General features: G+C 42.2%; 2 protein-coding genes across 6 annotated transcripts in view; one reads left to right on the forward strand and one right to left on the reverse strand.

Moving 5' to 3' along the window:
• The window catches only part of USP8 (ubiquitin specific peptidase 8), a 102,877-nt gene extending 91,795 nt beyond the window's left edge, over window positions 1-11,082 (forward strand). For all 3 annotated transcript variants that reach the window (XM_068275382.1, XM_068275383.1, XM_068275384.1), the window contains exons 17-20: window positions 4,693-4,926; window positions 7,152-7,294; window positions 7,384-7,513; window positions 10,434-11,082. In XM_068275382.1, the coding sequence (XP_068131483.1) occupies window positions 4,693-4,926; window positions 7,152-7,294; window positions 7,384-7,513; window positions 10,434-10,619 (693 nt within the window). In that variant the 3' untranslated portion in view covers window positions 10,620-11,082. The remainder of the gene's footprint in view (window positions 1-4,692; window positions 4,927-7,151; window positions 7,295-7,383; window positions 7,514-10,433) is intronic.
• The window catches only part of USP50 (ubiquitin specific peptidase 50), a 54,850-nt gene continuing 40,175 nt past the window's right edge, over window positions 10,344-25,018 (reverse strand). For 2 of the 3 annotated variants that reach the window (XM_068275385.1, XM_068275387.1), the window contains exons 6-7: window positions 24,559-24,691; window positions 18,515-18,772 (exon numbers count right to left, since the gene is read on the reverse strand). In XM_068275385.1, coding sequence (XP_068131486.1) covers window positions 18,578-18,772; window positions 24,559-24,691 — 328 coding nt within the window. In that variant the 3' untranslated portion in view covers window positions 18,515-18,577. Of the gene's footprint in view, window positions 10,709-18,514; window positions 18,773-24,558; window positions 24,692-25,018 lie in introns of those variants that run through there. The other variant, XM_068275386.1, reaches the window with a different exon arrangement.

The following is a 25,018-nucleotide window of genomic DNA, read 5'->3' on the forward strand; positions in this document are numbered from 1 at the left end:
ATCTCTCTGTAAATGGACAATTGTGTGTAAAAAAAATCAAACGATTGTCATTTACAGAGGTATTTCTCCCACCCAGCATGGGTATGTGTAAAAATACACCCCAAAACACATTATACTACTTCTCCCGAGTACGGCGATACCACATGATTGGCACTTTTTTGCAGCCTAACTGCGCTAAGGGGCCCAAAGTCCAATGAGTACCTTTAGGATTTCACAGGTCATTTTTGTTTCAAGACTACTCCTCACGGTTTAGGGCTCCTAAAATGCCAGGGCAGTATAGGAACCCCACAAATGACCCCATTCTAGAAAGAAGACACCCAAACGTATTCCGTTAGGAGTATGGTGAGTTCATAGATTTTATTTTTTGTCATAAGTTAGCGGAAAATGACACTTTGTGAAAAAAAACAATTAAAATCAATTTCCGCTAACTTGTGACAAAAAAATAAAAACTTCTATGAACTCACCATACTCCTAACGGAATACGTTTGGGTGTCTTCTTTCTAGAATGGGGTCATTTGTGGGGTTGCTATGCTGTCCTGGCATTTTAGGGGCCCTAAACTGTGAGGAGTAGTCTTGAAACGAAATTTCTCAAAATGACCTGTGAAATCCTAAAGGTACTCATTGGACTTTGGGCCCCTTAGCGCAGTTGCAAAAAAGTGCCACACATGTGGTATCGCTGTACTCAGGAGAAGTAGTATAATGTGTTTTGGGGTGTATTTTTACACATACCCATGCTGAGTGGGAGAAAGATCTCTGTAAATGGACAATTGTGTGTAAAAAAAATTAAAAAATTGTCATTTACAGAGATATTTCTCCCACCCAGCATCGGTATGTGTAAAAATACACCAAAACACATTATACTACTTCTCCTGAGTACGGCAATACCACATGTGTGCTTACAAATTAGCACCCCCCAAAATGCGAGGACAGTAAACGCACCCCACAAATGACCCCATTTTGGAAAGTAGACACTTCAAGGTATTCAGAGAGGGGCATGGTGAGTCCGTGGCAGATTTCATTTTTTTTTGTCGCAAGTTAGAAGAAATGGAAACTTTTTTTTTTTTTTTTTTTGTCACAAAGTGTCATTTTCCGCTTACTTGTGACAAAAATTAATATCTTCTATGAACTCACTATGCCTCTCAGTGAATACTTTGGGATGTCTTCTTTCCAAAATGGGGTCATTTGGGGGTATTTATACTATCCTGGAATTCTAGCCCCTCATGAAACATGACAGGGGGTCAGAAAAGTCATAGATGCTTGAAAATGGGAAAATTCACTTTTTGCACCATAGTTTGTAAACGCTATAACTTTTACCCAAACCAATAAATATACACTGAATGGTTTTTTTTTTTATCAAAAACATGTTTCTCCACATTTTTCGCGCTGCATGTATACAGAAATTTTACTTTATTTGAAAAATGTCAGCACAGAAAGTTAAAAAAAATCATTTTTTTGCCAAAATTCATATCTTTTTTGATGAATATAATAAAAAGTAAAAATCACAGGAGCAATCAAATAGCACCAAAAGAAAGCTTTATTAGTGACAAGAAAAGGAGCCAAAATTCATTTAGGTGGTAGGTTGTATAAGCGAGCAATAAACCGTGAAAGCTGCAGTGGTCTGAATGGAAAAAAAGTGGCCGGTCCTTAAGGGGGGTAAAGCCCATGGTCCTCAAGTGGTTAAGCACAGAGATCAATAGTGTAGTAGTATTTACCTCAAAAAGTAAAGGAGCGCAAGTAATTAAAATCTTATAATTGTATTATCTATTGATCCATATGATGTTCAATATACATGTAAAAAAAAAAATTCCATCCAAAACCGTTGAGTACTTCAAAACTCCTTCCCACATACAAACCATGCAACACATACACACATGGGGAGCTATGCGGTGCTCTAAAAAAGAGGGGGATAATCAATAAAAAATATACTGTTAAAAAATTGTGTATATATAGGCTGTGCATATATATATGCAGACAATTTCCAGATTAATCCTGTATATAGTGATCAGACTCGGGTTCACTGTCGCTTTTCCCAGAGGGATGTACTTGGACTCTATGTATGAAAAAAGGAGACCACTATACAGTATACTTCAGGCAGGTAAATGGTTAATGTCTAAGATCGTAGGCAACAATCCCTCCAATGCCACTCCACGTTACCTGCTTCCTCCGTGTAGTCCCACGGTCTGCCGTGCTGGCCTCACACTGTCCCTTCAGTAATCCCCGCTTATGCACAGGTTACAGTACAAACGGCGCGTACGCCCGGACCAGCGCTTCAACTCACGTTCCTGCAGCCTGCGTGATTCTTCCTGGTGTGACGTCACTCGCTCTCGCGATAGCTCTGAATCACTTGCGTTGCAATCCTTCTCACGGAGGGAGGAAGTAAGTTGGTTATGCGTTCCACCTTGGTTCCTGAATCCTTCCTGATTCTCCAAAGTGCTGTATGCAATGCGTATACACAGAGTAATTGTCGATAGTTCCAGATTTTGATCTAGGTACTTAGAAAGTCTTTGGGGCACCCCTCCAGACCTCAGATTGACATGTTTCGACAAGTCCGATTGTCTTCATCAGAATCAGTACCTGGAGTGGAGTGGCATTGGAGGGATTGTTGCCTATGATCTTAGACATTAACCATTTACCTGCCTGAAGTATACTGGCTATAGTGGTCTCCTTTTTTCATACATAGAGTCCAAGCACATCCCTCTGGGAAAAGCGACAGTGAACCCGAGTCTGATCACTATATACAGGATTAATCTGGAAATTGTCTGCATATATATGCACAGCCTATATATATACACAATTTTTTAACAGTATATTTTTTATTGATTATCCCCCTCTTTTTTAGAGCACCGCATAGCTCCCATGTGTGTATGTGTTGCATGGTTTGTATGTGGGAAGGAGTTTTGAAGTACTCAACGGTTTTGGATGGAAAAAAATTTTTTACATGTATATTGAACATCATATGCATCAATAGATAATAAAATTATAAGATTTTAATTACTTGCGCTCCTTTTACTTTTTGAGGTAAATCGTGTTGGAAATTTGGCAGTGGGGTTAAGGGGCCCACCACTGTAATAAAGGAAGCAGCAGGTGGAAGGATTGTTTCTGTATAATATTAATAGAAGTAAGTCAAGCAGCGCCGTCTAGTTTATTTTACAATAGTGTAGTAGTATTTTCAGAGCATGTAGAGTACAATGTTATAAAAGAAGGTACTCACAGGATAAGGTTGCATAGAGGGCAACAACTAAACTCTCTTTTGGAGAGTAACAGTCTCCACTCAAGTACAGGGACCACCACTGTACACAGGTTGCTGTCTTGGAAAAAGGCACGATAAATCCACCAGCTGGCGCAGCCCGGCCATGCACGCTCCCCCATCACACTCCCCATGGCCGGGAGCAGGTGCAGAACAATCCCAGCAACAAGAGCACAATTGGGAGGGGCATGCGTGGTTTCAACCCCTCCCACCTCAAGGAATTACCGGGCCACCTAGAGGAGGATCCAGGCAGACTTGGAGGATGGCGTGGGACCGATCAGCCTGAAGGGGCTGGAGACAACTTTTTTTTTTTTTTTTTTTACATCTCAGGTTTCCTTAATTGTACATTAAAAAAATTGTGATTAGAAAGTTGTTCACTTCCTGCAGCTTGGACTTTCATAGCTGCAAGCTGCATTCTTCTTCTTAGGGTTCTCAGTCTGTGTCTCACCTCTTTAGTCTGAGCAGCATGGCCAAGCAGAAGTCACACCCACAGAGCCTGGTGGTTATTACTCCATCTACACTTCTGGTATCATGTTAAAATATTTTGAATGGGTAACATTTGGGCTCTAATTCTTGAGCTATGAGGTAATGTATTTATATCACTGCCTGGAGTTGAGATTTAAAGGTCATGTATATTTTTCATTGTAGTATCAGTTCTATATTTTTCAGGTGTTAATTGATGAAGTATGATATTACATATTCATGTTAGTATTTACCAGCAGTGGACAAACTCCAAGCTCTTTCAGCAGCTTTATACAGGCCCAGACACCACATTGGAAATGGTTAAGAGGAATGTGTTGGTTAATGTAGACTGCTTCATGCAGGAATGCACCACATCGCCTCGTCTCATAGAGAGACCATTATCCTGTAGTACAAGGGGTGCATCCAAATATGCTTGGTTTATTAAAAACACAGGATGCTTTGTAAATCATGGGTGCATCTTTATACTGTAAAAAATATTATACTTAACACTTTTTAAAAGGTTTGTTTCACTTTATTATTCCTTAAACACAATTCTAAGTTATGTCTTTTCATAAATCAGTGTTCAATTACAATGTGCTGTGTGTCTCACAGAGGTCGCACAATATGACATTTGGTTTAGAATTTAGCAGCATATATAGACTGTAGCATACCATTATTAGTGCACATTTTGAAAGGTGGTTGGCTTTTTTTCCATTTTGCTTATGTGGTTGGCTAACTTGGCTTTACATTAGTCACTCCTTGTATGTGTCCCATGCTCTCCGCTGTGTTACTATACATACTTCCCTAATGTCAGCATTAGCTGTGGAGATGGTAGCACAGCATGTACAGTTATAATATGCTCTAAGTTTTCACCATTCTTATTAATAAATCATATAGAGCAGCAATCTGCTTGCAACATGTGTGGATCCTATTTCCAGTACTACAATGTGATGTTGGAATAATACGTGTTTTTTTTATTCTAGGCTGATAACAGGAAGAGACACAAGGAAGAAAACAATGAACATTTAAATGATGCTCAGGCTTCAGAGTCTGCTTGGATTAAACACAAGCAGCTGAATGAATCCATTATAGTGGCACTTTTCCAGGGTCAGTTTAAGTCAACTGTACAGTGTCTGACTTGCCACAAAAAATCCAGGACTTTTGAAGCTTTTATGTATCTGTCATTGCCGCTTCCTTCTAGCAAGTGTTCCCTCCAGGTAATTACCTACAGTACATTTGGCTCTTATGCTTTGTAAAGGTAGCCCTACATTAGGCGACTTGGCGGCCGATAGACCATCCAATTCGATTATTATAATCGAATCGTATGAAAATCTGTGCCACCAAGTGCATGCCTGACTGACAATGCGACCAATTTCGGGGCGAAATTGGTCGCATTAGTCCATTCGCACATGGTGCAAGATGAAGGGCTGACTTGCTTGATGGGGTGCGCGGCGGTAACGCCGAGTGATATCGGGATGAGCGACGAACACAACAAAGCCCCCGGCGCTGTCCCTCCAATGTTAAGTGTGTGTGTGTCCCGGTGCCCAGTGCAAGCGATACATTACTTGTCTGCGGCCTCTGCTTGTCCTCCGCTGGCTCTGGGCGCACGCCGTTCTCCATACACGCACGCCCCACGTGGTTGCTGTAGTAATGGGGGCGCGCGTGTGATGTCAGATGTCACACACGTGGCCACGTTACCAGGCAACCACATGGCGCACGCTTATGGAGAGTGGAGGAATCCCAGAGCCAGCGGAGACCGCAGACAGGTAATGTATCACTTGCACTGGGCATCGGGGGGACATTTATCATTAGGGGGTTAACATCGCATCAGCCAGATGCAGCGTCACAAGGCCGATTCCTGATCAACTTCAGCATGAATTAATTGGGAATCGGCCTGCTGTTTATGGGCAGCCAATAGATCTCTCTCTTATCAGATTCAGTTAGAGAGAGATTTGTCTCTTGGTCGATTCTGCCCATGATCACTAGATGTATGGCTACCTTAAGTGTAATATAATAATCTTCAGTTACCCAGCTATGGGGCCTGCTTTGTTTTTGCTTTTTTATTTATACAACTACCCAGTAGCTTTCTCAAATATAATCTAATTTAACTATAAATTGAGCCCCCCCTTTTATCATTCCCAGGTAATATTGGTTGACTCAAACATGAGACAGAGGCACACCTTAATAAATTACAGGGAGACAGGGGAGCACCTTAGTATATTACAGGGATTCAGGGGCGCACCTTAGTATATTACAGGGAGACAGGGGAGCACCTTAGTATATTACAGGGAGACAGGGGAGCACCTTAGTATATTACAGGGATTCAGGGGCGCACCTTAGTATATTACAGGGAGACAGGGGAGCACCTTAGTATATTACAGGGAGACAGGGGAGCACCTTAGTATATTACAGGGAGACAGGGGAGCACCTTAGTATATTACAGGGATTCAGGGGCGCACCTTAGTATATTACAGGGAGACAGGGGAGCACCTTAGTATATTACAGGGAGACAGGGGAGCACCTTAGTATATTACAGGGATTCAGGGGCGCACCTTAGTATATTACAGGGAGACAGGGGAGCACCTTAGTATATTACAGGGAGACAGGGGAGCACCTTAGTATATTACAGGGAGACAGGGGAGCACCTTAGTATATTACAGGGATATAGGGGTGCGCCTTAGTATATTACAGGGATTCAGGGGTGCACCTTAGTATATTACAGGGAGACAGGGGAGCACCTTAGTATATTACAGGGAGACAGGGGAGCACCTTAGTATATTACAGGGAGACAGGGGAGCACCTTAGTATATTACAGGTATTCAGGGGCGCACCTTAGTATATTACAGGGAGACAGGGGAGCACCTTAGTATATTACAGGGAGACAGGGGAGCACCTTAGTATATTACAGGGAGACAGGGGAGCACCTTAGTATATTACAGGGATATAGGGGTGCGCCTTAGTATATTACAGGGATTCAGGGGTGCACCTTAGTATATTACAGGGAGACAGGGGAGCACCTTAGTATATTACAGGGAGACAGGGGAGCACCTTAGTATATTACAGGGATATAGTGGTGCGCCTTAGTATATTACAGGGATTCAGGGGTGCACCTTAGTATATTACAGGGCATACAGGACCAGCTAAGAAACAGTAGCAATATGTCTGTAGGCAGTGACCTAGGTACAGTAGCCTGACATCTTTCACAGTGTATAGCTGCCAGCAGAGGGCTGACTTGGAGTAAAAGCCATTTCGTTTTTTTATAGAATGCGGATTTGTTTTCCCTTATTTGTCTTTTTCTATTCAGCTTGCCTATTATCAGCTTTCCTGACACTGGAGCTGCAATATGCTCAGCGCATGTTCTGCACAATTGGGGTTTATGTTTCTCAGCCTTTGTGTTGTTTTTAGCCAAGACCAATCCATAATTACTGTGCTCTTTTCTTAGGATTGCCTTAAGTCTTTTTCTAAGGAAGAGAAGCTCACCGATAATAACAGATTTTACTGCAGCAACTGTAAAACACGAAGAGATTCCACCAAGAAAATAGAGATTTGGAAACTCCCACCTGTCCTTCTGGTACATTTAAAACGGTAATTTCCTTACATGTTACATTTGTTTATGGAAATGTGGCCAAGAGCAGGGTTTCCATCCATCCACATGTGCCTTTGTATGTTTTCAGATTTTCTTATGAAGGAAGGTGGAAGCAAAAACTTCAAACGCATGTGGATTTTCCTTTGGAGCACCTGGACCTGTCACCATACGTCATAGGACCGAAGATCTTTAAGAAATACAATTTATTTGGAGTGTCTGTAAGTAAAGAGCTGCAGTGTTTTTGTTATGAGTATCTGTAATTGTGCTGTGGCATCAGGTAACTTTAGCTCAGTATGAAACTGTGTCATAAAATGCAAAGAACCAGTTGTTTTGCAATCTATATGCCCAGTGCTTTTGTTTGCTGTGCTTTGCAGTAAAGGTGAGTATACATGCATCCCTCGCACGACAGTTTGGGATTAAGTGTCGTACAGAAATGTTGCGCAGCTACAGCCTCTCTTGTTATGGATGGGGGAGGAGAGACGAAGGTGCGACTTCCAATGGGAAGTGTAAGGGAGGCAGTAATGAGCTCGGGCTGCACTGTCGCTAAATATACAGCCTTCCAGATTTTTATCCAACATCTGGGTACACCTGTACACACTCTAGAATCCTGGAATTCAGGGTTTTGGGGAATCTTTTTTGCCAACATGAAGAGCAATTTCGTTTGTAATTTTGTAATGGTAAATCCGTGTGCGTGTGTGCGCGCGCGCGTGTGTGTGTATATATAGATCTTATCCCAGGAAGTGTGTGTGTGTGTGTGTGTGTGTGTGTGTGTGTGTGTGTGTGTGTGTGTGTGTGTGTATATATATATATATATATATATATATGTGTGTATATATATATATATATATATATATATATATATATATATATATATATATATATATATAGATCTTATCCCAGGAATCTGCGTCCATATGCTGTGACCATATCAAGTGCGCAGGCGCTGAGCTGTGCCCGTTGCCACGCAGGTGATCATGGAGGTCATTCTAGCGCCCGTTTTTGAAACCGGCCTAAATGACCAATAAATACTGTCAAAATATATATGTGGATATACTTTATCTGGTAAAAGATGCAAACAGTAGCCATAGTTTATTAAAGGTTTGTGTGGCCATTGTTTAAACTCAGCCACAAAGAGCAGAAAAGGGTGCTTTTCTTCTGTAGCATGTATGGGTACATACTGCTTCTTACAAATAAGTAAGTGCGCTTTTCCACTAGCTGCAATCAGCTTCAAAAAGCGGATTACAGCCGTTTTGCTGATTGCAAAAACACTGCGATTTACATGTAAATCTCAGTGCTACTTTCCCACTCGTGTGCGTGATATTTTTTTTTCCTGTGAACACAATCGCTGGCTTGCATGATTTTTGTTGTGAACGTGCTCTGTTTTCGACGGCACAAACCGTTTTTCTTTGATAAAAAAGAAAACCAAAAACCTTGCTTTCTCGCTCTAATGGAGCCCCATCGATGCAAACTGATAGATGACTATTCCATTAGCTGATGGGAAATTACTCATGCTGTCACAGTTCATAGAAGAGAAGACTGGGTATTGCAGCATGGGCTACATAAGACGCCTCCTTCCTGCATTCTTTGAACTATGACTAGATTATTTAAAGGGACACTGAGCAGAGGGGTAGTTTGAAAATCTGGACTTACCTTGGACTACCTCTAGCCCCGATAGCCTGCGAGGTCCCCCGGCATCCTCTTAGTCTCTTCCGTGGTCCTGCTGGCAGCTCCAGTAATCCAGTGACTTTGGCTGAAGGCGCACATGCCCCCCCCCCCCCCAAGCACATCATTACACCGCTTGATGTATGCCTCCTTTGCATGCACGGTTCAGTCTTTAGAGAATTGCATGTGCGCAGGAGGCTTACGGCAACTGGCGTGATGACGCATGCGCGACTTCAGCCAAAGTCTCTGGATTATCCGGGCCGCCAGCAAGACCTCATGGGCCACGGGGGGGGGGGGGGGCTGGAGGAAGCCCCAGGTATATCCAGATTTCCAATTCACCCCTCTGCTCAGGGTCCCTTTAAAGAGAAACTCCGACCAAGAATTGAACTTTATCCCAGTCAGTATCTGATACCCCCTTTTACATGAGAAATCTATTCCTTTTCACAAACGGACCATCAGGGGGCGCTGTATGACTGATATTGTGGTGAAACCCCTCCCACAAGAAACTCTGAGGACCGTGGTACTCCCGGCAGTTTCCTGTCTGTGAACCTTGTTGCATTGTGGGAAATAGCTGTTTACAGCTGTTTCCAACTGCCAAAAAAGCATGCAGCAGCTACATCACCCGCCAGCAGTACAAATGTCACCATGTGATAAATGTCAGAATGTAAATCAGGGATTTAAAAGATATTTTACAATGGGCAAACACTGACTAAATCATTTATACATAATTATTGTAAAAATGAAGCACTTTTTTATTACATTTTTTTCACTGGAGTTCCTCTTTAAGTGTGAGCTGAGCTAAGTTTTGATTATTGGTCTGCTCAACTGTGATGAGAAGAAAATTCTCTTAATATACAAAATCTCTACTGAGCCAGAAAGAGGTAAATCTATCCTGTCAAAGCCAGAAGCTTTCAATGAGTGAGCTAATAGTTGTCCCTGTTATCTGGAACTCGGGCAACCAGAAGTCTCCACTAACCGGCATGCCTGAGGGGAAGAACAGGGACAGTGCTTTAGGGGATTTGCAGGGCATAAAATACTTACCGAGCCTCTGGGCGCGGCATCTTTTACTTTTCTTCTCATTTCTGGCATCCATGCTCAGCTCCCCCTTTTCACATGACCCCACTTGGGTCAGGTGACACGCCAGGAGCCATACACAGAGGACGCATTGTAGGAGCTACGGGGTGGATAGAAGACGCTGCCCAGAGGCCCAGTAAGTATTTTATGCTACACGGGTGGGAGGTTTGTGCTTTTTCAGCCGGTTGCTCAATCAACCAGAAAGCACATATATACAGCACCAGGCGATCCCCACTGATGCTGGACACTGGGGGTCTTGCTGTATAATTATCTGGCTACTGCTGCTGTAAAAATCCTACCTCTCCCTGGGTCAGTGTACATTCCCATTTTATTTTTTGCTCATCTCAACTGCTTACTATGAAGTAATATTGCTGTTTATTGACTGTATACAATTCCACACAGAATCACTATGGAGGCCTGGACGGAGGACACTACACAGCGTACTGTAAAAATGCCTTGAAACAGCGGTGGTGCAAGTTTGATGACCATGAAGTATCTGACATCTCAGTATCCTCAGTGAAGACCTCTGCTGCATACATTCTTTTCTACACCTCACTGGATCTTCGGGCCTCAGAACTGTCTACATAGAAAACAGAAATTCCACTTTGTGTGACCAGTCTTTGTGAATGGCCACTGAGAGGAAACCAGACTCTTGTATCATCCTTAATGTTCCCAGTCTATTAGTGAGAATACAAAGGCAGAATTAATAAGTAGACGAGATTCAACATTATAACGTACACAGAAATATGATCCTATAGCCTCATCTCAGTTTAAAAATTAGATAGATTTGCCTTGAAAATGTCCCTATTTAATCCAAAATATGTAATTTCTCTTTGTCTGTAGTGGCCTTCTCTGCCCTTTGCATATGCTTCTCTACTGTGACATAGAAACGGTGTAAGCAGATTTGGAATGTATTCAAGTCATGGACTGCACAATTGCACATCAATGCTATGTATATAACTATTACAGTTTTCCTTTGTTAGATATTCTATTTATATGAAAAGTGTTAACCTTCAGCACACTGACATAAAGATGCCTGGTCTTATAAAGATGTATAGAGTTATGGAATGAAATTATATTTTGGTTCATAGACTTCACCTAAATCAGCAAATCTGCTTCAGTATCACTCCAGCTCCTGACAAGAAAATGTGCTAAATTTAAAGTGTACAAAGTCTGGGTCCAGCTAATTCAGAGGTAACAATTATCAGTCCCCTAGGATCATTTCAGAAAAGCTTACTATTGGTGCATCAAGCTTATAATGTAACAGAGATGGGAGAAAAAAAAAAGTTTTATAAATACCTGGGACTTCCTCCAGCCCCATGCACACGGTTTACTCCTGCGTCGCTGTCCTCTGCTGCCTGCAGCTCCAGTATTGGCTCCCGTTACTTCTGCCGGTCGCGGCCAGTCTGGGCAAGAGGAAGTGCACTCTCTACATATCACTAGAGCGCACTTCTCTTGCGCAGACTAGCAGAATTAACAGTGGAGGGGAGGACGGCGGCGTGAGAGCGATCCGTGTGCATGGGGTTGGAGGAAGCCCCAGGTATGTATAAAACGTTTTTTTTGGTTTTTTTATTCGGTCTCTGGTTTCCTTTAAATAGCTCATTTTAACCTGCATATAGTTTGTCAATTAAAACTATGCACCACAATTTAAAGAGACTCTGTAACATTCAAAAGATCCCCTGGGGGGTACTCACCTCGGGTGGGGGAAGCCTCCGGATCCTAATGAGGCTTCCCACGCCGTCCTCTGTCCCACGGGGGTCTCGCCGCAGCCCTCCGAACAGCCGGCGACTGTGCCGACTGTCATTTCAATATTTACCTTTGCTGGCTCCAGCGGGGGCGCTGTGGCGGCTTTCCATTCCGAACTACACGGAAATACCCGATCTCATTCGGGTCCGCTCTACTGCGCAGGCGCAGGAAACTTGCGCCTGCGCAGTAGAGCGGACCCGACGGCGATCGGGTATTTCCGTATAGTTCGGAGCCGACAGCCGTCAGAGCGCCTGCGCAGGAGCCAGGAAGGTAAATATTGACGTCACCGCTGCCCGGACTCCACGGAGGGCTGCAGCGAGACCCCTGACGGATGGAGGACGGCGTGGGAAGCCTCATTAGGATCCGGAGGCTTCCCCCACCCGAGGTGAGTACCCCCCAGGGGATCTTTTCATGTTACAGTTCCTCTTTAAGTATTGCGCCTAATCTATTGCAACCCTTTTTATGAACTGCTGTCTCAGTGCTCATTTTACAATTCAAATCCATTTTGATTAAAAACTGACTGCATAGGCAAGTAAAATGGTTTTCAGTGCAAAAAGTAGTACCGTATTTGTTAAGAAATTCAACAACAGAATTTAGTCTAGCTGACTGAGGTTATGATTTTGCAAGATTATACAATAAGTTCATCTTTTTCGTTATTGGTTGGAGGATTTTAACACATGGCCAACCCACTAGAATGAATGTGCATACACACAGGCTAGGTCTGTCGCCTGAAGGAATCCGAACTCGATCCTTTGGGAGTCAAGCACAGTACAGATTATTTTCAATTATTGTTTATATTGCACTGACCTCTTCCACAGCACTACAAAGTATATTGTCTTGTCACTTAACTGTCCCTCAGAGGAGCTCACAATCTAATCCCTACCGTAGTCCTATGTCCACAGTAATCTTAGGCCAATTTAATTTATCTATGTTTTTGGGATGTTGGAGGAAACCCATGCAGGAGGAAACCCACGCAGACACTGGCAGAACATACTATCCGTGCAGATAGTTCCCTGGCTGGGATTCTAATCGGACCCAGCACTGCAATGTAAGTGTGTGATCTAGTACACCACCGTGACGTCTCACTCTGGTATAGCAAAGTGACGTGTCTGTGGCTATGGGAAGTAGTGGAGGGGTGATGCACAGTGAACAATGGGGAGGCTTCTGGCAGGAGGGGTAAGGATGGGAAAAATGGGCTTGACCACTGATTGTAACCTAACGATCCAGCCTGATGGATCATTAGATGATCTTGGTGGATACCTGTGCCACACTAGATTCTCGGCCAAGAAGGCCATCACCGGCCTCCACTGAGACCCATCTAGCATGTGTGTACAAGGCTTTAGTTGGGTAACATTGTATTCAATGATGAAAACATGCAGTATTACATGACCGTGTTCCATGGTAATAATTTGTTTTGAAGCGCACTACAGGAAATAATGCTGGCTATAGCCACTGCAGAATAGAGTGACATGCAGACATACTATGCCCACATTTAGAAAATAATGCCTTTAAAGTGGCTACGGCCATTGGAGAATCGTCCAATGTGTGGGCCTAAGGAATGTAGAAACCAATACCTAAAGCTGGCTACAGCCACTGAAGTATAGTCTGATGTGCAGCCATAATCTGACCACATTTAGAAAATGATCCCTAAAACTGGCTATAGACACAACAGAATAGTCTGATACACAGACATACTGTGACTAATTTCAGAAAAGAATCCCTAGAGCTGGCTATAGCCATAGTAGAATAGTCTGATATACAGACATAATCTGACCTATTACAGAAAATAATCCCTAAAAATGCGATCTGACACTGCAGATTAGGCTAATGTGCAGGCATAATCTCACCCCACCAAGTAAATTATCTCTGAAACAGGCTACAGATATCAGAGAATGGTCTGGTGGGCAGGCATTTTCTGGCTGCCCTGAGGGACTCCTATCTGGTGGCTGCTCCAAAGACCATAAGGGTTCTTGAGGTGGTCCTAATTTTCCAAGTCATTGAGTAAGAAGTCACCCATCAGTAGTGAGTCCTCGGAGTGGAAGGCATTGGTCAAACGTGACCTTGATAGACAAGAATGGGTTTTGCCTACTAATGAAGTGATTGTTACCTCTGAAACATCTATTTTTACATGTAGTCCTCACTTATATTGCTAAGTATTGTGACAGATTTGCTTTCAATGTACAGAAATACATGACGGCTACATATTTATGCAGCACAGCCAAAAACCTTTTCCTATAGTGAGGTCAAATGTCTGTTCATAATGGTACATTTTTACATAAACTATTGAATCCAATGATCCATTTTTATTTTCGATTGAAGGAAATAATCGATAGTATATTATAACCTGTTGGTAGACAGTGTTTCAGTTGCAATGATTTGATTGCACTCAACTAAAACGCTGGACCAATCAACAAAAAGCAGCATGAGCTATTGATGATAACATTTATAATTGATCTGTAAACATAAATTGCTTCTACGCACACATTATTGAACTGAAATATAAAATTGTGCTATTAGTGGGCAGCTTAAAGGTGAGTCCACTACAAGTGTAATTGAACTTTGAGCAATTGATGGAGTTTTGACCTGTGTACAGTATATAGACAGTGGCATAAAGACATGGGACATTGTGATCAATATCCATGAACCGGTATGCTCCACTTAGCTGAACGTTTCCTCCATCAGTAACAACTGTATGGACTGCTTTGTCAGCACCCGGTGCTTCACTGTGTGTAAACAAGTACATTTTAACCCCAATTCAGCTGCTCCTGATGCCATCAGTTGGAGATCACTCTTCTATGCACTTCCTGTCTAATGTTCTTGTTTCCTGTTTATGATGAATTCATTATTTCTATGGACCCATTCTTACGTCTGCATCTGTGATCTAGTGATGGCCTTATTATATTGAAACATAAAGGTATATGCATAAAGGAATAAGTCTAGTACGCATCTAACTGGATGGCATCCTACTCGGGGGCAGTATATTACACTTTTTAGGCGTGTGGCTGAAAACGCAAAAGTCTGAATGGTGGAGAATCTGGCATTGTTGCGTCTTCTCATATCGATGTTGTCACTGTGAACAGCTAAAGTCTAGCTGCTGTCGTCATGATCTGGACTGAATACCCTATGGAGAGATTTGCTATGATACGTCATACCATTTCCATATCCAGTCTTATGCTCCATTCCAATGATTTCAAGCAGAGCAGTATATTTATGTTAAAATTTTGCTAAAACTTGGTCTTTAGAAATGCATTTTATGGAATAAAGAACATCTATTTCATTCACGGATCAAATACAGAAATGTTGTCTTTGTTACTTAGAAGAATTCCAGAAATGTCATTGTTTATGTATGCGTATGTTGGTGCTAAAATGTTGCCTCTAATGGTGAGACATGCCTCTGCACTGACTAATGGTAAGAACATGTACTCTGATACAGTCTTTTGACACATAGTTGCAGATAAAGGTCTTGGCTTGCAAATCGATTTACAAAAAGTTTACATGGGTTATATGCATATGTTGGTGCTAAAATGTTGCCTCTGCACTGACTAATTTTAAAAACGTGTACACTGACACAGTCTTCTGACACATATTTGCTAATAAAGGTCATGTCTTGGCTTGCAAAAAGATTTACAAAAAAATGCAGAAAAAAGTACCAGCTACCGACCTATTTGATAAAAATACCACATGACTTGCACTTGAATTTAAACTAAACAGGCCTCTGAGTTAAGTTTGGTGCAGACAGACAGTACTGTGACATGCAGCAAGTACCTCCAGGTCAGAGATATGAGACTTTGTGAACGCGAGATGTACTGGATTTTTAGGTTAAATACTTTGGTGCCTGGAGGCCTTAACGAAGAAATAGAAGTACAAAGTTTTCTCAGCTAATCAGTTGGGACTCCCGTTAAGTTATGAATAACCATTTCTTTCCCCATCTCATCAAAATTATCATACATCAGTTCTGAGTCCTTCTCGGCATCACTAATTGGTTCCATATTTTTCATCCCCATTCCTCCTCTACACTTAGGGTCCACAGTAGCCTACACCACCCAGTTCCCTTTCCTAGTTTTCCCACATTTCCTCCCCCCCCCTTTTCTGATCCATTACTTTAGTTCATATAAATTTACTACATACGCATACATTTATTGCACATAGATCTCCGCATTAGCACTCTTACCACCACAGTTCCATTCAAAACGGGTTTTCATAATACATCCTGTTTATAGAAATATTTCATTTTTATTCTATTTATATGATTATGGATATCTATCCACTTCATACTTATTCTTAAAATTAATTTAACAATGGAGATCTATACCCTAGTTAAAAATGGATCAGACACATTCTTAAACACAGTTTTTTCTATAAATAGTGTTTTACATAGATCATATTACTCCATATTAATTTTGGGATCTAAATGCATATCTTTATATATATTTTATAATTTTCATTTACAGCAATAGCTGATCACACGTGAATGTGTATATAGATGTATATATATAAGTTTACATTTTTTATGAGCCTTTTTTAGCGTGTTCTTAGCCCCTTTTTTATTTTACATAATATACACACCTAAGCGCAGTAAAAGCCAAGTCATGCACACACACCAAATGTTTTCCAAACAGTTTAAATGTACTGTTGGAGACATACTGTGGCCTCAATTCACTAAGCTTAACTCCTGTCTTTAATAACTCTTCTGAGCTGTTTTTCAGTTATCACAATTATATCACCATGGTGATAACTGTAAAACCGCTCAGAAGAGTTATTAAAGACAAGAGTTAAGCTTAGTGAATTGAGGCCATAGAGTTGATTAGCATCAAGGAGCCGGGCAGATTGCCAACAGACGCTTACTATTTAACTGGTTTTAATGTTATGGATATGAACTGCCAGCGAGTACCGCTCTGCAGCGTTCAGTTTTTAAGCGTATAATTATACATTTTTATTTTTAACAAATGTGACACCTTTTCGCGTCGTTAAGTTCCCATTAAATCACCAATTTTTATTTACACTTATTTGTAGCAATTTGAGCTAAGTGATTCTAAGCCGTTATAGCGGCAATTAAAACTTTATTCTTCAGGACCCATAGGTAACCCCCTTGCCCAATGGGCGGTATTAACTTCCATTCGTTTCTTCTTAAGGGCAGCCGTCCAGCCGTCGCGTGACCGGAAGAAGGCGTGGCTAAGCGCCGAAACGCGTAGTGACGACAAGACGGCTTGCCGAGAGGAGTAGGAGCCAGCGGTTGACCCCCGTCCACTTGCCTTCCATCGCGCACGGATCCTTGTAGCCCTGGCCAGGCTCAGGAGGTGGGAGTTACTCGCTGGCGGCCCCCTACATGTGCAATACTTGCACACACACTGTAAGTGCAATTGTTTTTAGCGTGAGATTGTAGAATAAAGAGTTAATGCACCATAGGAGCGCACCCTTGTTTTCTTGTTTTCACATACTATATTTCTGGCACCACCCAGCGGAGGGAGCAGACCGTGGGCATTACGCTCATCTAAAGGGCCATACCTAGCCACAGCTAGCGCCGGATTAACTAATTCTTTCTTAGTACTGTGACATGCAAAGCATGATGTGACTGCCATCATTCTTTCCAAGGAAATGTTCTGTAAAGATGTGCACAGCTTAGCCTTCTGCTTAGGAGGGGATGAGTATTTAGAGTTCCATTTCAAAGGGAATACAATGGTGTTCAAGATAAATACGATCTTACAGCAACCCTGTGATAGGGAGGGGGAATCAACTTTGGACACTTAAAGGGGTTCTGTTGCCCTTTTAAAAAACAAAAACTGCCACTTCCCTGGGGCTTCTATTGGCCCCCTGCAGCTGGGATGTCCTGCGCTGTCCTCTTCCGATGTGCCGTTGCACGCAGCTGGCACCCTTGTAATTATTCGTCTAACTAGATGAATAGAGGCGCGGTCACGTGTGTATGCAAAATGCAATAGAAAATGTATTCAAACGCAAGAAAAACGCATGTGTTTTTCAACTTGCGGTTCTTTGAATTTATTTGCGTTCTACAAACGCTGACAGTCTGAACAGGGCCTTATAACCTTGGTCAGATACAGTATCTGGCCTTCATTCAGGTACATTCCTCTTATATTTATAAATGGATCTGCTTTACTTAGGGTGTGTACATATTACCAATAACGCTCCAATTTACCACCTTCATGTAGTATGAGGGCTTACAGTCGCATTCACAGTGGGACGTTATTGTCCTGCATTATAAAGCACAGGTTAATGCACTGTAATGTTAAGCCTATGTGACATTCACAGTGCGATGTTAGCTAAACGCAGACGTTAAACAGATACAGAGAGGCATGCTTTTCATTACCTGTATGCTCCACTGTATCTACTGTGTACCACAGTAACGCAGCGTTAATGTGTGTTACCACTTTTTTTTTTTGCGCTGTAATGCTGGGTTGTGACTTTAACGTTGCATAACAACGCAACGTCCCACTGTGAATATGCCCTTACACCTAGAAGATTCATGATACGTCTTCACTGAGAACACAGAACAATCAGCACACTTTCAAGTTGAAGGAAAGTGTACTGTTTTTGTGTACTTGTTTTGATTTTCCTACTTCTTTTCAAGGGCACCAAAAAATGGGAAAACCGAGGAAACAGACCGGCATAAAACCCTGGCATGTTTTATTAACTTTGCTAGACATTACCTAAAAATAACTTTTTTTTTTTTTAGCCTCGAGTTCTCCTTTAATGAACAGATGTATGTCCAACAGGTCTGTAGCTGGTGATAGATGGCACTTACTGTTTATTTGTACTATAGGAAGATGTGAAATACTAACAGGACTCTATATCGATGAAGATGTCTCATTTGGCAAGCTGAATTCCTGGCTTGTGTAAAATAGGATGTAAGCTAATGGACTCTGCACAGTGTCTTCCGCAATTCTGAAGTGTTTCATATCATCAAATGCATTCCAAGCTTTAGTCCTGGGATTTTTGCAATATGCAGTGTAATGGCCGAACTCCAGCTCTCCAGAATGGTTCTGTAGAAACAATCGCATGAAAGCTGTTAGGAAAACATTGTTCTTGTCAACAAAGATTAGTTTTCAGCATTAATAATACAGCAGTGTGTAGCTCCATCACATAGCTGAGGGCTATTTAGCAGTGAGCTGCAGAAAAGAGCTACAGTAGTAATGAGAAATACTGCCTCTGTGGTTAGTAAGGAAAACTGTGCATAGATGTCCCCCTCAGTCTCTCCTTGGCTTCCAGCAAAATGGAGAATATCAGAACCCAAGTAGATAGATTCTATAGTGCTGTGCACAAAATGTTTTCCCTTACTCCAGATGTGAAAAAAACACATATATCCAGTCACATCACCTCAAGTTAGGACATTTAAATGTGTTATTAAGGAAAGTGAGGTGCTAAAGGGGGTGTGGCCAGAAAAATAGCAACAAAAACAATTAACGCTTAGCGCTAGGCTAGCTACATGAAAAAAAATTAGGTCAAAAAACCCTCCCGCGGCCATGCACCGCACATGATCAAAACGCCAGGGAGGTTAAAAGCCGGGGTCTTATGCTGGGAATACATAGCTCGATTCTGAGCCATTAAGATAGCTCGATGGATAATTTCCGACATGTCCGATCACCGTTCAATCGATTCACCATTGAAGTTAAATGAAAAAATGTAAGAAAAACGAGCAGAAGAGAATTGAGCGGGCAAAACGATCAGGCACAGAATCGAGCGCTCGAATCGTCCCGTGTATTCCCAGCATTCGTTACAAAAGAATGCATTCCCTTGTGTCGTCACCTACACTGCATAAAAAAGTACCCAGGAAATCGTAGGTGTCCTAACTCTGGCCCTGTAACATGCATAGTATAGACATGCAAACATTCATTGCATCAAATTTATCTAGGGATTAGGATCTTATTTAAATGTTCTAACTTGAGGTGATGTGCCTGGATATATGTGGTTTTTCTTTCTTGTTACTGACTCCCTTGTGGCCAGGGTTCAATCCATCGCACTACCTCCTTCCCCTGTCTGTGTTTATTGTCAGCATGCACACAGCTTATGCTGGTGTATGTGAATGGTGCGCATGGATACATTGCGTTAGCTCCCTTGTGTGATTGGTACGATGTACTGGATGGGTGCCTCTAATCCTATCCTGTAATAGCTTTTGCACCAGGCTATTGTGGGAACAATGTCAAAAGCCTTTGCAAAGTCCAAGTACACTACATATATAGCTAAACTGACTGTAATTTTGCAAACTGAAAACAAATACAAAACATTGTATGGTGTGTGGCCACCTTTACAATGACTATAGACAAAATAAACAAACTGTAAAACTTGTGAACAGCACCACTTTGTGGTATGGTGGGAAAAAAGTGCTAACACAGTTGTAACTGAAGAATTATTTTATTGCAATAATAAATGTGGGTTCAAAACCAAGTTTTAACCACTAGGCGACCGTGTCACACCGATGGGCGTGCATGCGGCGCCAGCCCCAGGACCGCCTACGCAGATTGGCGTAAAGTCCTTGGGGCATGGTTTGCAGGATATCGTGCGTGCCGATGCGCATGCATCCCTGCTTGGATGAGAGAGTGACGTGATATGGCTGCCCCCTGCGTGGCACAAAGCCTATGACAACCGATCATGCTGTTTGGGGGACGGGAGCATTTGCAAAATAAATAAAAAAAATAGATACAAATATTATAAAATAAAACAAAGAAATAAATGTTAAAAACATCTGGGGAGCAATCAGACCCCACCAACAAAGAGCTCTGTTGGTGGGGAGAAAAAGGGGGAGGGATCACTTGTTATGCGGCACTGCAGTGAGCCCTTAACCACTTAAGCTCTCAGTCGTTTTCACTTTATGCATCTGAGCAATGTTCACCTCCCATTCATTCGCCTATAACTTTATCACTACTTATCACAATGAACTGATCTATATCTTGTTTTTTCCACCACCAATTAGGCTTTCTTTGGGGGGTACATTTTGCTAAGAGCTACCTTACTGTAAATGCATTTTGACAGTAAGAATAAGAAAAAAAACGGAAACAATTCATTATTTATCAGTTTTCGGCCATTATAGTTTTAAAATAATACATGCCTCCATAATTAAAACCCACGTATTGTAATTGCACATTTGTCACGGTTATTTCACCGTTTAAATTATGTCCCTATCACAATGTATGGCGACAATATTTAATTTGGAAATAAAAGAGCATTTTTCCCGTTTTGCATCCATCACTATTTACAAGGTTATAAAAAAAAAAAATATAGAAATATTTCATCTTTACATAGATATTTAAATAGTTAAGACCCTTAGGGCCCATTCACACTTAGAACCGCAGAACGCCGGCGATTACCGCCGGCGTTTTGCGGGAGTGATTTTCCCGCGATTAGCGCGGAAAAATCACTGGACACTGCGGCGGTTTTGGAGCGATCGCGATTAGCGTGCTGTGCACGCTAATCACGATCGCTAATCGCGGAACGCTCGTCGCCGGCAAACCGCTGCATGCAGCGCGGTTGCGGTTATCGCTAACCGCAACCGCGGCAGTGAGAACACTGCCACTCGCTACATTGTGTAGCGGTTCTTGCAGAACCGCTAGCGGTTTGCCGTGAGCGGGAATCGCTCGATTCCCGCACAAGTGTGAATGGGCCCTAAGGTAAATATTTGTGGGTTTGTTTTGTTTTTTTTAAATTGTAATGTTTTTTTTTTTTTTTTACCAGTTCACCCCCAAGGGTTTTTATCCTAACGGACCAGAGCAATTTTCAGTTGTCAGCGCTCCTCCCTTTTATTCCCTAATAACTTTATTACTACTTATCACAAGAAAGTGATCTATACCTCGTTTTTTTCGCCACCAATTAGGCTTTCTGTGGATAGTACATTTTGCTAAGAATTTTTTTATTCTAAATGCATTTTAATGAGAAAAACAGAAAAAAAAGAAAAAAAATCATTATTTCTCAGTGTTCAGCCTTTATAGTTTTAAAATTAAACATTCTTCTGTGGATAAAACAAACACGTTTTATTTGCCCAGTGGTCCCGATAATTAAACCGTTTAGATTATGTCCCTACCACAATGTATGGCGACAGTATATTATTTTAAAATATAAGTGGTTATTTTTCTGTTTGTTCTGGCCATAATTACAAGCCCCTGTGTAATAAATTAAAATTAATTTTCCCCATAAAATATAGAATAAAAAAAGCTGAGTCCCTAAGGCAACTATTTATTTATTTTTTTTAACCTGATTTTTTTTTTTTACAAGTGTTTTTTTTGGGGGGGAGGGTTGGAAGTGTAATTTTATTAATGATGTGTATATACTTGAAAATGTATGTATTTTGTAGGTGTAATATACTTTTTGGCCACAAGATGGCGCTAGTGAACACTCATAGGACGTATTCACTTTTTTTTTTTTTTTTTTTTACACTTTATTAAACTGTTACATTTCCTGTTTATGTGAATGGACGTAGCCGCTGTTCGCGGTCACGTCCATTCACTCCAGGCACTGCGATTGGGTAGAGGATTGTTCGGTCCTCTTCCCCAATCACCCAGCACGGGATCCCGACGGTAATGGCGGCGGTAGCGGCGGACACACGGCGGTAGCAGCGGCGGGAATGCGCGACGTATTAAAACGTCATGTTGCTGTTAATAGCGGTAAGCATGACGTTTTAATACGTTAGGATGGCGGTAAATGGTTAATTAAACATTTTATGTGGGTATTTTTGGGAGGGGGGAAGTAAATAGTGTTTTATTTAGGGAAAAATTTGTGTAGTGTAATTTTTTTTTACTTTTAGATGTAGTTTTACTCTTTGGCCACAAGATCGAGTTTGTTTACATCACGTCACTCTAAGCGTACAATGTACGCTTAGAGGGACATAGTCTCAGAAAAAGCGTAGCTTCCGAGAGAAGCTGTCGCTTTTTCAGCGGGGGAGAGGAATCAGTGATCGGGCACCATAGCCCGATACATTGATTCCTGGGCTACCGAATCCGCGGCCGGGAGTGCGCGTGCACGCGCGCGATTGGCCGCGGGAGCGCGCCTGTCCTCCTTGACGTTTTTATACGTCAAGGAGGACAAAGTGGTTAAAGCTGCAGTGGCCCAATTTCTGAAAAATGGCCTGGCCTTTAGGGGGGTTTAAGCCCATGGTCCTCAAGAGGTTAACATGCAGCACAGATTCCTGGTGGTTGTTTATAATATAACTAGGTACTCTGTATAGACAGAATGTACACATTTGTCTTGCTGCCTCATTATTCCTCATTGTGCTCTGTTCTGCTCCATACTTTTATGCTTTTGGCCACTTAGTGCATATTAAAGTCCTAATGTGTAACGATTGTGGAATTCTCTCTGTGGTCAGCGCACAGGATGTGCGCTGATACTGCGGAAATCCTCCACAAGCGTATAATTTGAGAGAACCCAGCAAAAAGGTGCAACGCACCTGTAGAGGGAAATTCCTGTCGGCAGATAGAGCTGTGGAGTGCAGAGGAACAGATCCTCTGCCCTGCCACAGACGCCAGACAGGAATTGTAAGAAGGGAAGAAACGCAGGGCAAGATGGCCCTGAAAGAGAGAGAGCAAAGCGACAGAGGGTATGTGTGTCCACCAATCTAGTCGCCAACCTGCGACTATGAACACACAACCATGAAGATCAGGTGAGAAGGCAATCGCCAAGAGATGGCGATTGCTAACAGCGACACAAGACAGAATAAGCACAGATGAGGAATGTATGTATGTCCACCAATCTAGCCGCCAACCTGCGACGGTGGACACACAACAGAGGAAACCAAGTGAGAACGCAATCGCAAGAGAAGCGATTGCGAAAGAGAATGAGCACAGGGACAGAATGTATGTATGTGCCCCAATCTAGTCGCCAACCCGCGACAGTGCACACACAACAGCAGAAACAAAGTAGGAACGCAATCGCGAGAGAGGCGATTGCCAGAGGTGACACAAGGTCTAAGCAAGACAGGGGACGAGAGTAGCAAAGGCACAGCAAATCATACAATGAGAAGATAAGGAAAATAACAAACGCTAACTAAACGCGAACACTGCACTCATTCGCAACAGCGAACGCGTTTACCGCGCGGTCTCCGCGTGTTAAGCACAACAGAGACAAGCATGCCTAACTAACCACCGACAGACAAACACAAAACAAAGAACGCGAGCGCTTGCTTAACGGTTACCTCACTGAGCCTCCAGCAAGCGTTCGTATCAGACAAGACAGATACACGAAAACAGGAATAAGTGAGAGATACGATCCACTGCTCTTTCTGCCAGAGCAGGTGCGATCCAAGTACAGCAAGAGCGTTGGAGAGCAGAAGGATCCACAGCCGCTACCGCTAGAGGCTAGTGCGATCCAAGCACGACCGACAGATGAACAGAAGGGCCTACCAGTAACAACCGCTGCTCTGGTTAGCACCCCACAGACAGACAGAACAGGCAATACAAATAATACAATCCTGACTGCTCTAGCAAGGATGCCTAGTGCAGTCCCAGGAATTACTCTAAGCTAATCTTCAAACAATCAGAATGGCTGACACTCCAGGAGTGTTTCACAGGACAAACCGTTATGACCAGCGGCGAACTGTGGAATCACATGGTATGTATAGAGCCAGCCTACAAAGGATGTGGCTAGGCAATTTGCATGACAAACGTATGCAAATTCCTCAGCAGCAGCAAGCTGCAAAACTGACAAAAGGTCTCTCTTCCAGAGACCTGCAGAATGCAGACCTGAACAGTGGTCAAAAAGCTGCCTGCCTGCGCAGGCAGCTGAACGGATCATTACATAATGTTTTTATTAATTAAAGAAGCAGCAGGCAAGCCATTATACTTACCACCACAGAATACAAGTTGTACTTTGGGTATTGAACATAGTATGTTGATAAAAATGGAGACATATCCAAATTCTCCAGGGGGAATGTTACATTTGTTTTCAGTTTCTTTTTTACTCCGCCTCGAAACTCAAACCTGAAAAGCAAATGGATGTTGAATGTTATGTGAATGCTGTGCTATTTTACATACCATGGAAGTGTATCTAAACATGCTCATAGACACATGATCATTGTTAACATAGACCTGCAGTGATAAGGCATAAGTGCCAGCACCATCTACAACTAGTACACATCTGCAAGGACCACCATCACAATAAATTGTAAAATTTAAAATGCATGGGTGCACATACATATAACCGGTACAAAGATAAATACAGTAACATGCACTGTTGCCATGCGGCTGTTCATTACAGTAGGTATTTTTTTTAATCTGACAGGTGACGTCTACTACATCTATTAATGG

Source organism: Hyperolius riggenbachi, chromosome 3, assembly GCF_040937935.1.
Source record: "Hyperolius riggenbachi isolate aHypRig1 chromosome 3, aHypRig1.pri, whole genome shotgun sequence".
NCBI lineage: Eukaryota > Metazoa > Chordata > Amphibia > Anura > Hyperoliidae > Hyperolius > Hyperolius riggenbachi.